Raw genomic sequence first — 15,666 nt, 5'->3', positions numbered from 1 at the left:
GCGGGCTTGCCAGTGACCCTACGGTAGAGTACATAGATTAGCCTCGGAAAAGACAAGAATTTTCTTAAAACCCCCTGTGAATGATAGTAAAATTAGCCTCGGCAAAGACAAGAATTCTGTCGAAGCCCCCTATGAGTATGCAGATTAGCCTTGGAAAAGACAAGAGGTGTATCAACCTCGATTTGAAAAAAATTGGCTCCGCACAGGTCACGTGATAAAAAAATTACTCGCACTCCTGTGACTATCGCTAGTCAGGGGGTCGCCTGAAATAGAAAAGGGGTAGAGGCTCCCCCCTTCCTAGCGATAGTCACAGGAGTGCGAGTAATTTTTTTATCACGTGACCTGTGCGGAGCCAATTTTTTTCAAATCGAGGTTGATACACCTCTTGTCTTTTCCAAGGCTAATCTGCATACTCATAGGGGGCTTCGACAGAATTCTTGTCTTTGCCGAGGCTAATTTTACTATCATTCACAGGGGGTTTTAAGAAAATTCTTGTCTTTTCCGAGGCTAATCTATGTACTCTACCGTAGGGTCACTGGCAAGCCCGCGTAGCGGGCTTCGTAGGGGAGCTAGTCTTCCGTTAATTGAAAGTTGCTTCAAAACATTTGCAGCCCAGGTCTATTCGTGTTCCTCGTTTAGATATTTTAATGGGTTACCCCCTAAGTCTCCTGTTTTAATTTTCCATAGAATTTCATGGTAAGACTTCCCAACTTTACTTATCTGTTTACTCCTCTGACAAATAAAATTAAAATTGAATCTATCCTGAAAATCAAAGTAAAAAAACAATGCCCTCTTACATTCTTTCAATTTAATAAGGAATGCAAGCAAAAAGTGTAATATCATACAGCAAGCAGGCAAGGATACTTTAAACGTGACAAAAGGCAAACATAATTAATCTAATCCATAGTCACGCCTACTGTGAGTAGCATATACTATTGGCAAGAGCAGGAAATAATTGCTCGAGGACAAAGTATTATTTACTTGCAGCAACAACCCAATTGAGATAAGAGCTTCTTTCGTGTAGGAAGATAATGCTTTATTACCCTGATTGTAATTCAGTAAATCCTTTTAGAAAAGTAAACCCAAACTTAATTACTTGCTGGCTCCAGATACCCATACTTGCGAAATTCCTAATAGAACCAATCCAATGAGTAGTTCCTCGATTATTACGATTACCACTTAGCAATATCATAGCTTTCATCACCATCTGAACCCCTTTGAAATCAAGGTTAATAGCACTCTTGACTTTCAGAGGCTAATCTTACTATCCCATTTTGGGGCCATAGGGTGCCCGAAGAGCGGGATTTACTGGGAGCTACTCTTCCGTTTATTAAAATGTGCATATCAATTTGATACATAAACGGTTGCAATATCAAGACAATACAGAAAGTTGCTTCAATTTATTTTGTAAGCCACGATCTAATTTGGGTCCTCGTTTAAATACTTTCACGGGTTACCCTCTTTATTTCTACTGCTTATTCTAATTGCAATGTTTTAAAGTTTGCATCTTCTTTTATCTCTCGGTGAATCGTGGTGCTCGTTTACATATCTTGCAAGCTTATCTAAAAGCTTTGTTTAATATTCTGAATTCTACTTTAAACTTGACAGCTACATACTTCTGCCAGCCCCCATCATTTTCATGAGTTAATCCTATAATTTCTCCTATTTAGTCATAAACAAATTTTTGAGTTTTCCAATCATACATTCTTAGCCCTGGTCGACTTATAGGGCGCTTGAAAATATTTTCTAAGGCCATTCTTAAAGCTGTAATGCTCATTTTGAATCCAACATGAATATCTTTATCAGAGCATTTCGTTCAATTCTTGTTCACTTGTGATGCTGTTTTAAGGTATAATTTGGGGCCACCTTTAAACTTCCTCTGTTTATTTTGAATCAAACATTAAAGTTTTCCAACAATAAATTCCTGTTAGCCGTTATTGGTCCATGGTGCTCGTTTAGATATATATCATCTAAAAATTTCTTAAGAATTAATGACTCCTCTTCTAAACTCCAAAGAGTTATAGAGTTATTACGCAGTTCTATACATTTGAGGTCCACATATCACATCTTCGTCACAATTAGCTTTTGAAACACTGCAGGAACAAAGCAGTTAAGAAATAGAAAGATAAAAAACAGCCAAGTTTCGTGCATCAGAAAGGAATCTTACTCTAACAACAAATTAACAAAATACAATTTACGGACAACAGCTAATCTATATTATACAATTTTAGTCCTTTTCTCCACAGTCAAGTTTTTTCTTGTTTCATCGTTTGATTTAACGCCAGCATAAATGCCATCAATTTCGTTTCGAAGGTCCGAGAATCACGTCTGCGTCGTAATTATTGCTTGAAACGCTCTTTGATCTAGATGAAGAACAAAAAGATTAATGAAGATGTTATTCCATGGTTAATGAAAGCACGTTTCAAAGAAATCGATATACAGCCAATCCATATTCTTATAAGCAGAAAACTACGCGAGGTAAAAAAATTCAGAGAAACACGTTCGTGGCGGGTCTAGCGACTCCTTTCAGCAACCGGTTTTTAGTGTAATTTCACCCAAATAAGCATAAAGTCATTTGAAATGGTTTCTAGAATGATTAATTTACAATTCCCAAAATGATGCAGGCACAATCTACCGTAACAATCCAGCTTCCTTTCAGTACAAAACCACGAAATGAGGTAGAAATTCGCCGTTTGCGGCGGGGGTCTAGCAGTAAGCAACCGGTTTTTAGTGTAATTTCATCAAATTAAGCATAAAATCATTTGAAATTGTTCTCGTTAAGCGAGCAATACAGCAAATCCATTTTCCTTGAATTACAAAACTGCGAAGAGGTAAAACATTAAGAGAAAAACGTTCGTGACGGGTCTAGCGTCTCCTTTCAGCAACCTGTTTTTAGTGTAATTTCACCCAAATAAGCATAAAGTCATTTGAAATGGTTTCTAGAAAGATTAATTTACAATTCCGAAAATGATGCAGGCACAATCTACCGTAACAATCCAGCTTCCTTTCAGTACAAAACCACGAAATGAGGTAGAAATTCGCCGTTCGCGGCGGGGGTCTAGCATTAAGCAACCGGTTTTTAGTGTAATTTCACCCAAATAAGCATAAAGTCATTTGAAATGGTTTCTAGAATGATTAATTTACAATTCCGAAAATGATGCAGGCACAATCTACCGTAACAATCCAGCTTCCTTTCAGTACAAAACCACGAAATGAGGTAGAAATTCGCCGTTCGCGGCGGGGGTCTAGCATTAAGCAACCGGTTTTTAGTGTAATTTCACCCAAATAAGCATAAAGTCATTTGAAATGGTTTCTAGAATGATTAATTTACAATTCCGAAAATGATGCAGGCACAATCTACCGTAACAATCCAGCTTCCTTTCAGTATAAAACCACGAAATGAGGTAGAAATTCGCCGTTCGCGGCGGGGGTCTAGCATTAAGCAACCGGTTTTTAGTGTAATTTCATCAATTAAGCATAAAGTCATTTGAAATGGTTTCTAGGATGATTTTTTTACAATTCCAAAAATGCTCTCAAAAAGCTAGAAATAATTTTCACTCAAGAGGCAGGCAAATCCCATTTTTTTCAGCGGGAAAATCGCACAAAAAGTGAAATTTTAATCGAAAAACACCCACTTGTTGTACCAAAAAGACAGCGAATCCGATCGTTTATCTACAAAAAAGGAAGGCGGTTAGGAAAAATTGCTGCAAAGGATTCTCGTTAGACATAAAAAGTTGGGGGCTGGCGGGATTACAAAATTCGCATTACAACGGGTTTCCTATGAAAATCAAATTTTCTTGCATCAAGAATAAACAGCAGGAAAGATCTACCACAATTCTTCATACTTTGATTGCAATAAAGCCAATCCAGTTTCCTTTAAGCACAAAACCACGAGAAGAGGTAAAAAGTTTTCGTTCGCGGCGGGGGTCTAGCGGCGGGTTTTTAGTGCAATTTTATCCAAATGAGCAGAAAATCATGTCAAATAATAAATTTCGAAAACACGTAAGAACAACAGCGCTTACCTGTATTCACATGCCATCGATTCTGATACCAGTGAAGAAGTGGAACAGCCAGCAGCCATTGCAAAACCAAAAAACGGGCAGCAGTGTGCGTAGCTACTAAAACGAAGAAAAGGAAGATCGTCAGAAGCACGAATTACATGGCTCTTGCAAACGAAATAATAACAAACGGGGTTTTAATCGATCGATCGATAAAAAGGAAAGGAAAATGACGGCGAAAAGTTTAGAAAAAGCTAGCGAGACTCACCTGTAGCTGTAGCTGTAGCACTGTAGCACAGAACACGACCGTCGACAACCGCTTCGAGTTCGAAAAGGAATGCCAAGCAGCAGTGCACGTAGATTTATCCAATTCCAAATCACCGAAATTATCGGCACACAGTAGCTTCTTTGTGGAAAGCAAAACGAATTTGAAAAGCCTCCGTTCAAATTGAAGGGTTGCTGGAGGAAGAAGTTTTGAAACTTTTTGTAGAGAGCAAGAGAAAAGAGAGAGAAAGAACCTTTAGAAACGCGAACGCAAAAGCCAGTATTTTACCCATCAAAGGGAGGGAGGAAATGTTTTGAAAAATCCTTTGAAAAGGTACTCGATCTCTTTCAAAAAAGTTAGGGATGAAAAGGGATATTCGCTTTAGAATCAAAGGTCAAGGTTTTCAATCAACAACTACTGACTGGATGACAATCGACGTTTTCAAAACATCCAGGAAAACGCTAGAAAAAGTCTTTGAAAAGACAAACAAAGAGAGCGAAGCGTTAGCAAAGAAAATGGCCTCGTTGAGCAAGGCCCATTGAGAGAAGACACGTCGCAAATTCGGAGCGAGGGAAGCGAGCAAACGAAGATTCGAGACCTTTCCACACAATCGCAACCCCAGAGGAACCGAACTACCGAAGCTCAGTTCAAGGGGTGTAGCAGTTTTTGCGGAGTTCGTGCAAGAACTTTCGATGGGAACGGACCGATATCAGATGTAATCGGACCGATATCAACGGAGCGAGCTCATTTGCATATCCGCACATTAGTATTATTGTAGAGAAGCGTAAATACCAAACAAATAAACAGCTAAACAATAGAAAATGCACTGTGGAATTCCACAATACACTGCTTACACCCTATTAGATTAAGAACAAATTAAGAACAATCCAGCCTCAGATTTTCTAAAAAATTAAGAACAATCAGCCTGAACTTAAAAAAAGAACACGCTTTTTAAGAACACTGAGGCTCGATTTGCCGAAAAAATAAGAAAAAGGCTAGAACATGCTCAGCTTCAGATGAGAAATTTAAGAAAAACAATTCGCATTTTGAAATTTATGTCATGTCCACAGAACAAAACTATGCAATTTATATATAAACATAAAAACAATTTATTTTTAAACTTTACCCAGTAAAACGTCTTAGAAATTATATAGAGTATGTTACTTCTCAAATATTTGCAAAAAAAATTACTCTTAAAATAAGAACAATTTTAAGAACATTTGAGCCTAAAATTTTTAAAAAGTTAAGAACATCGAGGCTCGGCAAAATTTATCTGGTTCTTACAAAAAAAAGTGTATAGCGATCAGGGAAGGCTATTTTTTATTGTGTGAGAAGGAAGAACCGCAGGATAGGCTGTCCGCCGGATTCTGTGAATCTTGCAATGAGTGTTGTTATGAAAGATATACAGGAACAAAGCAATACGACGACGAGAATCCAATGTCACGAAATAAAATTTTCAAAATAAATTAAATTTTAAGAATATACTAATATTTCGCCCCGGCATACTATTTTTTATCGATTGCAAATGTTCTGAATTTGGGTTACGGTTTGTTTCTATCTACTTTATATAAGAAAGCACCTTTTAGAAGAGAGAGAAAATATTTTAGCCAATCTTGTATTCAATTGCTTAAATGTTTGCAACGATATTAATAAAGAAGAGTATTATTATTGTTTACTGACTTAATTGAATGTGGAGAAAAAGAATGATTCCGCCCGGGCTCGAACCGGGGACCTTGCGCGTGTTAGGCGCACGTGATAACCGCTACACTACGGAATCAGATGCCTAAATTAAGAAATTTTTAGTTAAAGTTTATATGTGGCAGTTTATTTTTGTCCACCACAGCTAATATTAGATTTTTCCACTAAAAATTCCCTCATAGCAATCTATTTCAATCAATTTTATCCCAATTCAGCTACACCTGTTTTCTCAGTTAAAATATGTTTGGAATGAACCCATTAATCTAATTGATCCACTGACTACTTTTTTGAAAGTGATAAATATAATTACTTGCTTTCTTTGCGGAATATGTTTAACACATGCAAAATAAGGATAGTTTGCTTCCAATCTGTCACATGATGGCTTTATCTTGATGTAACAGTTAGGATTTACACTGTTGTGTGTGACACAAACATCAGAGACGTTGGGACATTAAGCAAAGCCAGTAGCCGGTTTAAAGAACATTTTGGGAATTATTTGGGGGGGGGTCTGAAGCTCCCGTAGGCCACCCCGCTTCCGCGGTCCCTGTTTGGACCAAACACCAAATGTCCCAGTTTCATGAGACTTTAATATTCTTTGAGAAAGTTGGCCAAATCACAAGTTTCTGTTAATTTGATAAGTATAGTATATTTACTGTTTTAGAAACCCTAGGTTTCTACTATATTCATTGGTTTCAGGGACAACAATGGACGAAGAACTATTAGATTTTCTGTTGATGCCATCAAATGATCAAGAAACAGTTTTGACACAAATGTCGTCAATAAGCAATGGTATGTTTGAACTAGTTCAAGATCACGTGTAGAATACGCTGTATAGATAATTATAGAAATCGCCTTTTAAACGTCGACAGGTGGACAAGTGGTTTATCCCACAGTTGTAAGTTCTGTCTTGATGTTTCGTTTCACACAATGCTACTTTGCTGAAAAATGACAGGGTACTGAAAAACGCCGTTCTTCTCTCCGATAGAAACATCCCCATTAGAAAACCTGAGTCTGTTCTTTTTCAATAAAACATCTTTTAGAAGCATTTTACACGTTCTTTGCTATCCTAATCTCCTTAAAACGGTTATTTTACGAAAATATTTTTTATTTAAACGTCATAACTCAGAAAGGGGGCAACATTCCTTAAATAAACACAAACGAGAATTTCTTGGGGTGACAAAAGAGTAGGTTAGGGTTACATTATAGAGAAAATTCACACCTTGAAGTAATTCATTCACAATTTTATTCGTGTTTTTAAATATGTTTTTTCAGCTTCAAGTTTTAGTCTTCCTGACCAGAAAATTATACTTTTGCAATTTAGGTGTTGCTGAAGATGAGATGGACTCTGAGGTCTTGGACCAACTTGAGGAAGATGACATGAATGAAACCATTATGATGTCACAACATGTCTATGATGATATTTGTAACGATAATGGTGATGAGGTTGTTGAAGAAGTTAAAAAAGAAGCTGAAAAGGATAAAGAGTAAGGCGCACTAGATATCTGTAATAGCAAATCTGCTAAATATCTTGGAATGTACAAGCAATTCCCAGCGTTACTCGTTCTTCCAAACACCCATTTATTTTGGATTATGACGAGAAATCCCAAACTAGATCACAATGATTCACTATTTAAAAGAATAGTTGCCTGGAAAAGGAAATATCGTTTAAAGGTTTATTATTACGTAAGTGCCATAGCGTTCAAAAGTTACAGGATTAAAAATTTACTAACAATGTTAATTGATGATAGTCAATCCAATTGAAGTCAATTATTTTGCCTAAATTGATAGTTAAATATTGATTTTGTTTCTAAACTATTGCTCTGTCTTGTAGTGACATCATGGACTTCAGCCTCAATGAGAGTTGGAGCTCGTCATGGATCAAAGATATTCCCCAAATTGATGGAACATATGATATAGAGGACTTGTCTCAATCTAGTAAGAAACAACACACGGTGCCTGTTGTTTTGCCTTGTGAAGTTTATCAGCCTGCCGATTCGCATGGACAAGGGGTAGCGTATCATTATATGCGAAGCCTTTCAAAAGCAGCGCACGTGATTGCTCAGCTAGATGGGAGCAGTGATAGTGACTTCTTGGAGGACAGCTTCCTTAGAAAGAGGGGCTCCAAATACCAGAAAAAGGCTCTTAAAACTTATGATAAGTCAGCAAGGAAAAAAAGCCTGACTCTTAGAACTAGAGTCACCTCTAGCAAGGCAGACGGTGATCTTAAAAAGTCTGCAAGTTCGAAAAGAAAAGGCATTATGCAAATATTCTCTAACAAAAATCAGTTGCTGTTTGGACATGGAGACAGTGAAAGTAACGAGGAAAATTCTAATGGTGGATGCAAACCTGGGTTGAGTAAGAAATCATTTACTTTTGAAGGTCTTGAATTTGATGATAGCGATAAGCATTTGGATGCCCAGAAGACTGTCATTAATCGAGAAGCTACTTCTCCTGCTGCTGCAGCTTCATCATTGTTCAATGCCGAATCGCAAGAAATATTTATCGTCTCTCCGACAGATCCCCGAACGTCTTCGTCAAAGCGTTTTTCTTTACGAAGCAGAAAGGATAGTAGAAAAGTGGCTTTATCAACAGCTAGTTACAAACATGAAGACGAGCCTGTGAGTTTTGATGAAAAGTCAACTCAAAGGTTGTACAATCGGTTAACGTTGAGTGGCAATGCGAAGGGAATGATTGGTTTGCCAGAGAAGGATTCTAATGAACGGAATCTGGACGCAAGTTATAGTATGGCTGCGGTTGATGTTGGTAAAAAGTGTCCTCCGACAATGTTGACTGATTCAGTTTCCTCTCTAGACAGTGATGCAATGAGAAGCCAGCCTCTGCAAACATACAGCTCCTTGATACGTGATTGCTGTGTTTCTCTTGTTGACGTGCGTGCAACAAATTACGCAGGCATGCTAGGGGAAAAGGCTTCTAATACATCCAGTATCCTTGGCAGAAAGGCCTCTAGTGCATCCAGTAAACGAAAGCTTCATTTGTCGGTTTCCAAGTCTTGTAAAAAGGTTCGTTACACGACAGTTGATTCTAGCAGCAGAAGGTTTAACATGACGTCACACAGTGGATTGAAACTTGAAGAGGAGAAGGACTCCAATGTGAAACAGTGTGAAACCTGTTCTGACTTTCTGTTTAGATCACGCTTTCCATCCCAGGAGCTGGAAGACTTCAATCTTCCCCAGTCCCCACCTAGGCCAACCTCTCCAGATAGTGACCCGCGCTGCACGAAAATCACAGCTAACGGAGGAGTGTCTGCAGAAGCGATAGAAGAGGAACCTTTTGGAGCAGAAAGTGATTCTGTAAATATAAGCTTTCATGATGATCGATTTCCTGCCCAAATTAAACCCGTGAAAGTGAACTTTGCTATTCTTGACGCCTCGACATTTGTTACAAACTCCAGATCAAGGAGAGCTAAGCAAAGACAGAAAGAAAAGGATGAAGCTAGCAATCAAAATGTTAGAGTTAGCCATCAAGGAGATCATCCTAACGTCGATGGCACTAGACGTTATCTAGAATGTGATGGAAATTCCATGCATTCGGAATCTGTAACCCCAAAACCCGATGTTACTGAAGTAAGCTCGCTTATATGTCATCGAACACATACTCAACCAAAAGCAGAAAGGATGGAGAAGATGACAGGCTTGTTAGAATCAGAGCGTTTTGAATACTGTGTTGATTTTAGTCCAATAGTAGCTGCACCTGAACCGAATGACAATTCACATGCAGTAAGAGGGAAAAATCATTCCAGAATCGAAAGGAGGAGAGGATTTCGTCGATTGAGGCCATCAAAACTGCTTGAAAGTATTGGACGTCAATGTGGGTTTCTTGGACCAACATGTGGCAATGGCACTCAAAATGAGGGCCAAGATGTTTCGCAAGGGGTAACCTGTGAACTGTTTCCAAATTTAGCTTTGTTACCAAGTACATCTACTGTAAATAAAGATAGTTGTAAGAATTTAGACATTGCCGAGAAGAAAAACACTTATCAAATAAGCGATGATATTACTGCTATAATGGAAAGTGACAATTCAGAGAAACAGTTGTCTCAACAGACCAAAATGACAAAACTTGAAAACAAATGTATGGACATATGTGAAATTACTTGCATTGATGATTCTCAAGAGGGGAAATTCGTAATATCAGATTCTCAAGAGAGCGAAACCGTAATATCAAATTCTTTCTCTCACCGGCACGAAATCGAACTGCTGGACGTTTCATTGCATCAGAACGAAAACAAACTGCCGGATGCTATCTCTCAACGGAAAGTTGCCGAACTGCTAGACGCTTCCTCTCACTCAAAGGAGATAGAACTGCCGGGTGTTTCCTCTCACCGAACAGGAACCGAACTGCCACTACCAATTTTTAGGAATCGATCAAAAACCAGCCTTGATGCTGTGAACACATTAAAGAATGAGGCACTCCAGGATTCTGTGAAAATGAAGGCATCAGCTTTTGATAACCTCGAAATCTCGTTTTCAGATGATGAAGCGTTTGAATCAAAATGTTTCACATGCCCACCAAAGGAAACAGAAACAAGTGATCTCGAAGACCAAACTAAAATTGAAAGTGGAGCAAGTTTGCCCATTAAAGAAGAGTTTAAAAAAGTTAAGATATTAACGTCCTCTCCTAACCCTGATTATGCCAACGTGCAAAGAAAAAGAGTATCTTCGATGCTGACAGGTGTAAACAAGATTTCTTCAAAGAGCAAAGAAGATTTTGTTTCTGAAATTGACGCAAGCGCTCCAACCCTCCCTCAAGAGAATTCAACAAGAACAGATTCTTGCATCAAAGATTCCACTGAACGCGAACATGCAGAAAGCCCAGTACCATTACATTTACAAGAAGCATCGCCTTATTCAGTTTCTACTTCATCCTCTGGATTTGAAAATAATAAGAAACACGACCAACCGGCTTTTATGAATAAATCCACTGATGACAATTCTGATATCCATGATGCAAGTGGTGAACCAGGAGCGGTCCCAATTGTAGCTTCTAGTCAGGAGTATTCTCCATGTGCCAGCTTTGCAGTTGATAGAACAGTGCTGATTACTCCGTTGCTGAAACCTCCAACGCGAAAGAAAGTTTTAGCGACAGCTTTCTCATTTGGTTTAGGAGAGACTCGAAATCAACAAGCATTTTTCGGCAATTCAAAAGATATTCCGTCCTGTACACAGTGAGTTTTGTTTTTTTATTTCTCTAATTCATATTCTTGAATGAATCAATTTACTGTAGTCTCTAATCCCAAAAATGTATATAATGTTTAGACTTTGTTACGAAACGACGAAGGAGCGGCGCAAATATGTTCTGAATCCAGGGTTTTCTGATCCACTGACTGCGCATATATTCAGTAATTGACCGCTGACACTAGGAGCAGCAATGTCAGATGATAAATTTTGGCATTTGATGCAAACACTAGGCATTTGCTACTTCTGTTTCTAATTGTAAAACCAAGAGATGCCAAGAAATGGGCTATCTTCGTGGTCGAATAATCCGTATTCGGTTTTCTTGCTTTTTCCTACGGTAGTCGATGAACTTGCAACATTTTAACGGCAGTATGGCAAAATATTTAGACAATTTCAGTCAATTTTTATTGTCCCTTTCTATTGCTTATTTGTGTCGATTATGGGACATGTCTAAAGTGTCTAAAAAAGAATTTTCTTCTTGAATCCCCTTGAATTATTTGATTAAATTTATCACAACACATTCATTTCAGGATTATTGGAGGACGCAAATTACGAATCGACTCTGTAAAGGTATGCAAACCAATTTGATTTAAACTTTGATTTAATTGACCAAGTTCTCATTTCGTCATTATGTCCTAAACATAGTTGCATTTCGTCGTCATGGAAACATTGCACAGTATGATAAAGGACTTTTTAAAATTAGAGGTGTATTACAATATTATTTTCTTAATTCAGAAAGAACCATTTCATTTGTTTTCATTTGTTTGTGACAATCTGAAAATTTTTTAGCTGACCACTTATTCTATTTGTTCCACTGCTGTATTGATGCCAAAGGCTGGAATAAACTGGAGGCATTATTTTAAAGACAATCAAGGGTTTTTCTAAAATGGTTGATATTATTTTTAAGGACAAAGAGAAATTAAAACTTAAAAAAATCAGAACAGGAAGTTTTGCTGTGATCTTTCGACTTTCTCGTCTACACTCCAAGACGTGCCATCGAAACGAAGTCTTTACTCCTTATTTTTGCAATAGAATTTCTGTTCAAGCGTGGTGTCACACCCCACACGCCCCTTTAGCGACGTGCCTGTCTACACTCCAAGACATGCCATCGAAACGAAGTCTTTACTCCTTATTTTGCAATACTCCAAGTCGTGCCATCGAAACGATTTTTTTACTATTGTGTTCTTTCCTCAACAGGTAAGCAATTTGCCCTCCTTTAAAACGGAAAGTGGATATCAAGGATCGCTTGAAAAGCTCAAGGCAGATGAAGATGTCTTTAATACAACTTTGTATCAGGACTTGCATTGTCAAGGTAAGGCTTTTAACAGCATTAAGTTGGCTTTAGGCACGAAAAAGCGAAACACAATCAGTGATACTAAGGTGCCGTAAACGCTCTTTTAAGCCCCGGCGATTAACATTCCCTTCAAGGTTAATGTTCCTGTTGAAGTTTTCGTTGCTATTAATAATATTCCCGTCAAGATAATCGTTGAACATGATGGAAATCTATATTATTTGTACGATTCAAAGTGGTTCCAAATGAGAATGGAAAGTAATGTACAGTAGTTGCTAAGTTGAGAAATCTTATCTTTAGTTTTCTATTTCTAGCCTACTCCATACATTGTTGACTTTGACACGTGATTGTAGCAAGAAAACAATTAGCCAATCAGAATGTTATATTGACTACACGGGCGCTGTCCTTATGCTGTATTGTTATTGAACAAGAAAGATAGACCTATATTATATCATGCAATTCTCCAAATGTTGTGCGGTTTGAAGAATTATATTGATACAAGCGGTACTTATATATTGACCGTGATAGTACCATATTGCAAGTGTTCTCTTTTTATATTAAAGTGTCTCGTCAAGCTGTTTCAATGGTAAAAAGTGCCCTCCTGTGGCACTAATCGGCGACCTACTGAGTTTCATACCCCCTCATAGTCAGATTTCTTATCTTTTTCCAGTAATTATTCATTATACAATGCTTTCTGTTTGTTTAGCAATGGCCGAAGGAGTGGATGAAGCAAATTTCAGAAGAATGATAATTGGGGACAATGTTGTTGCGATAACCCCGTGCAGAAAGCCACCCTCAATGGAAAGTGTAAGACAATGGCTCGAGAAGAACACGATTCAACCACGTGACGTCATCAAGACAGAACCAATAAGCAGGGATTTAAAAAATCCAGTAAAGTGTGTAGAGAAGGACCATGTTTCAAAAAGTCCTTCACTTAAGAGCCAAGAATGTGCTGCTAAGAATGCAAAGGGAATAGAAAACACACCAGAAATAAGCAAAAAAGCTTTAATGGAAAGTCCAACTTTGTCACCATCTTTTCCTGCATTAGGCACAGTAACGGTTACTCCTTCAGCACACGCCCATTGTACCAGCACACCTTTGTCAATCAGGAAAAGAGCATCGCAGAGGCTACGTCTGCCAGGTCAAGAAAGCGATCAAAAATCGAAGCCAAATGTAATTATCACTTATTTGTATTTTTGTGGAAACAGCACTTTTTCAGAAGCTGGATACAACCACAATGTTATTAAAGTCAGCTTTCAGTAGTGAATCAAAATCATGGCTCGATTTGAACCAGCGAAAATGGTTGATCTAGCTGGATCAAATTTTGCTGTGAAATGAAGTGTAGGAAATTACTGAATAGGGGTAGCTCCAAACGACGAAAAAGTCCAATATTGTTTACAAATAATCTTTTAGCACCAAAATAAAAATATGAAATTGAATTAACTAGTATTTCATCCCAATTTCTAGGGCTGCATACGAAGATATGTTTGCATGGAAAATCAGGGTACATTTTGGATATCAACTGCCCTATCTCATTTGCATTTCGCATATAATGCAGATTTTCTATGAGACTCACAAATTGCCTTTTTACTTGAAAAACTTTAGGTAACTAGACCAAGTTTTGTGCAAAGCCTAGTGGCTATGAATTGGCTGACACTCTGGTCTTATGCTTTCGTCCAAATACAGAAATATTAAACAGCTAATTCATTTGTTGCCCATGCATTTCATCTTGACATATTTTTTCAGACATCGACACCCCTCGCCTCAGTGACATTAAAAAGATCTTTAACGGACACATCGCAAATTGATGGACCAACCCCAGCGAACAAATTTGGTTTCGGGTTTACGCAAGTGAATTACGACGATGCTCGTAATGCTCATGAGGTATTAGCATATTTGCTGTTATTTGCGTGTAACTTCGCTGATTTCTTACTGTTTATCAGCTTGCTTCTTCAGTAGTCTCAAGCCAACGGCAATGGCTCAAACAGGGAAACCCATCCTTTAAGCCTACCAAGAAACCTTGTTCTTCCCTATTTTGAATGCTTAATGAATGACTTTGCCCACAGTTTCTCTGGGTTCGAGAGCCCTTAAAGCATTCATTTATTTACACCTATATTTTAGTCCAGTTTTCCCCGAACCTTTGTTGCCCATTTTTCGAATTCATTCAAAGACATTCTGTCAACATGCAGCTATTTTCTTTCATGTGAAAGTTTTGCCTGTCATAATTAAAACACTGTTGCATATTTCTATCCTGCTTTTAAATAATAATTATGTATTGATGTATCCTATTATAATTCAATCCTCGTTTGCCTGTTGCAGTAATTAAATGTACACTCTTTTTCTATTATGAAAATATTGTTTATGAGAATTTTCAGCTAAGGAATCATCCAATTCTTAAGAAGGCTATAAGAATATTGCTCAGCCTCAGCACACAGATTTGTGTCTCATTTTCAGCAGTGACCTCTTTTGGGATGTTCATAACAGAAAATTGCAATTAAAACATTTTTTTATTGTTTGAAACTTCAAGTTAGCAACATTTTTATTGTCATTGCATTAAGTAGAGAATTGCTTTACCTTTTCTTGTCATGACATGAAATTTCTTCTAACTGTGTTCCCCTTAAACTATATCAGATTTGAACAAAATAGAATTACTTTAAAAATATGTATTCATGCTCATAGCAACAAATTCCTAATAACGTTGAGGCTGGAAATCTTTGTGGTATTCTTATAGAAAGTGTATTATTTTAATGGAGTGTTGGCGAGTTTTCTTCATAACACATCAAACAGGCACAGTAATCAATTGTACTTGCAAAATAGCACCTTAAACAGTCATATTAACATATTGAAACAATGCAACCATTAGTATGGGTTTTGCTTCTCTTACAGGTCCAACATCTAACCATCCTCAGCATAGAGCTTCATGTAAAAACAAGACGAGACCTGTGCCCTGATCCTGGCTTCGATCCAATATGTGCAATATTTTACCACGTGACTTGCGATACCAATGATACCAAGGAGACAGGGATTTTTCTCGTCGACTTAGGAAGCTCGACTGAAAACTGCTCGACAGCCATGACTTCTGCTGCGCCATCATCCGCTAAAATACAAATTGAAAATACAAGTGAAAATGTTAAAGGTAATAATGCTTGATAATTCATCTATTTTTGAATCCTGGAAAACTTAGCTCTTTTTATTTAGCACAACCTGTTTTACTGCAAC

At 37.7% G+C, this 15,666-nt stretch overlaps 1 protein-coding gene and 1 non-coding gene across 6 annotated transcripts in view; one reads left to right on the top strand and one right to left on the bottom strand.

The window, feature by feature from the left end:
* The window catches only part of LOC135685611 (DNA polymerase zeta catalytic subunit), a 48,133-nt gene that overhangs the window by 15,239 nt on the left and 17,228 nt on the right, over positions 1–15,666 (top strand). For all 5 annotated transcript variants that reach the window (XM_065201594.2, XM_089112672.1, XM_089112673.1 and 2 more), the window contains 8 exons: positions 6,658–6,750; positions 7,283–7,445; positions 7,793–11,146; positions 11,687–11,726; positions 12,354–12,468; positions 13,154–13,620; positions 14,194–14,331; positions 15,334–15,583. In XM_065201594.2, coding sequence (XP_065057666.2) covers positions 6,658–6,750; positions 7,283–7,445; positions 7,793–11,146; positions 11,687–11,726; positions 12,354–12,468; positions 13,154–13,620; positions 14,194–14,331; positions 15,334–15,583 — 4,620 coding nt within the window. The remainder of the gene's footprint in view (positions 1–6,657; positions 6,751–7,282; positions 7,446–7,792; positions 11,147–11,686; positions 11,727–12,353; positions 12,469–13,153; positions 13,621–14,193; positions 14,332–15,333; positions 15,584–15,666) is intronic.
* On the bottom strand, positions 5,968–6,040 carry Trnav-aac (transfer RNA valine (anticodon AAC)). Its single transcript has one exon. It is a non-coding gene; the product is annotated as a tRNA-Val (tRNA).

This window comes from Rhopilema esculentum, chromosome 15 (assembly GCF_057945365.1).
Source record: "Rhopilema esculentum isolate cy_ngs chromosome 15, ASM5794536v1, whole genome shotgun sequence".
NCBI lineage: Eukaryota > Metazoa > Cnidaria > Scyphozoa > Rhizostomeae > Rhizostomatidae > Rhopilema > Rhopilema esculentum.
This window is presented reverse-complemented; position numbering and strand designations above follow the sequence as displayed.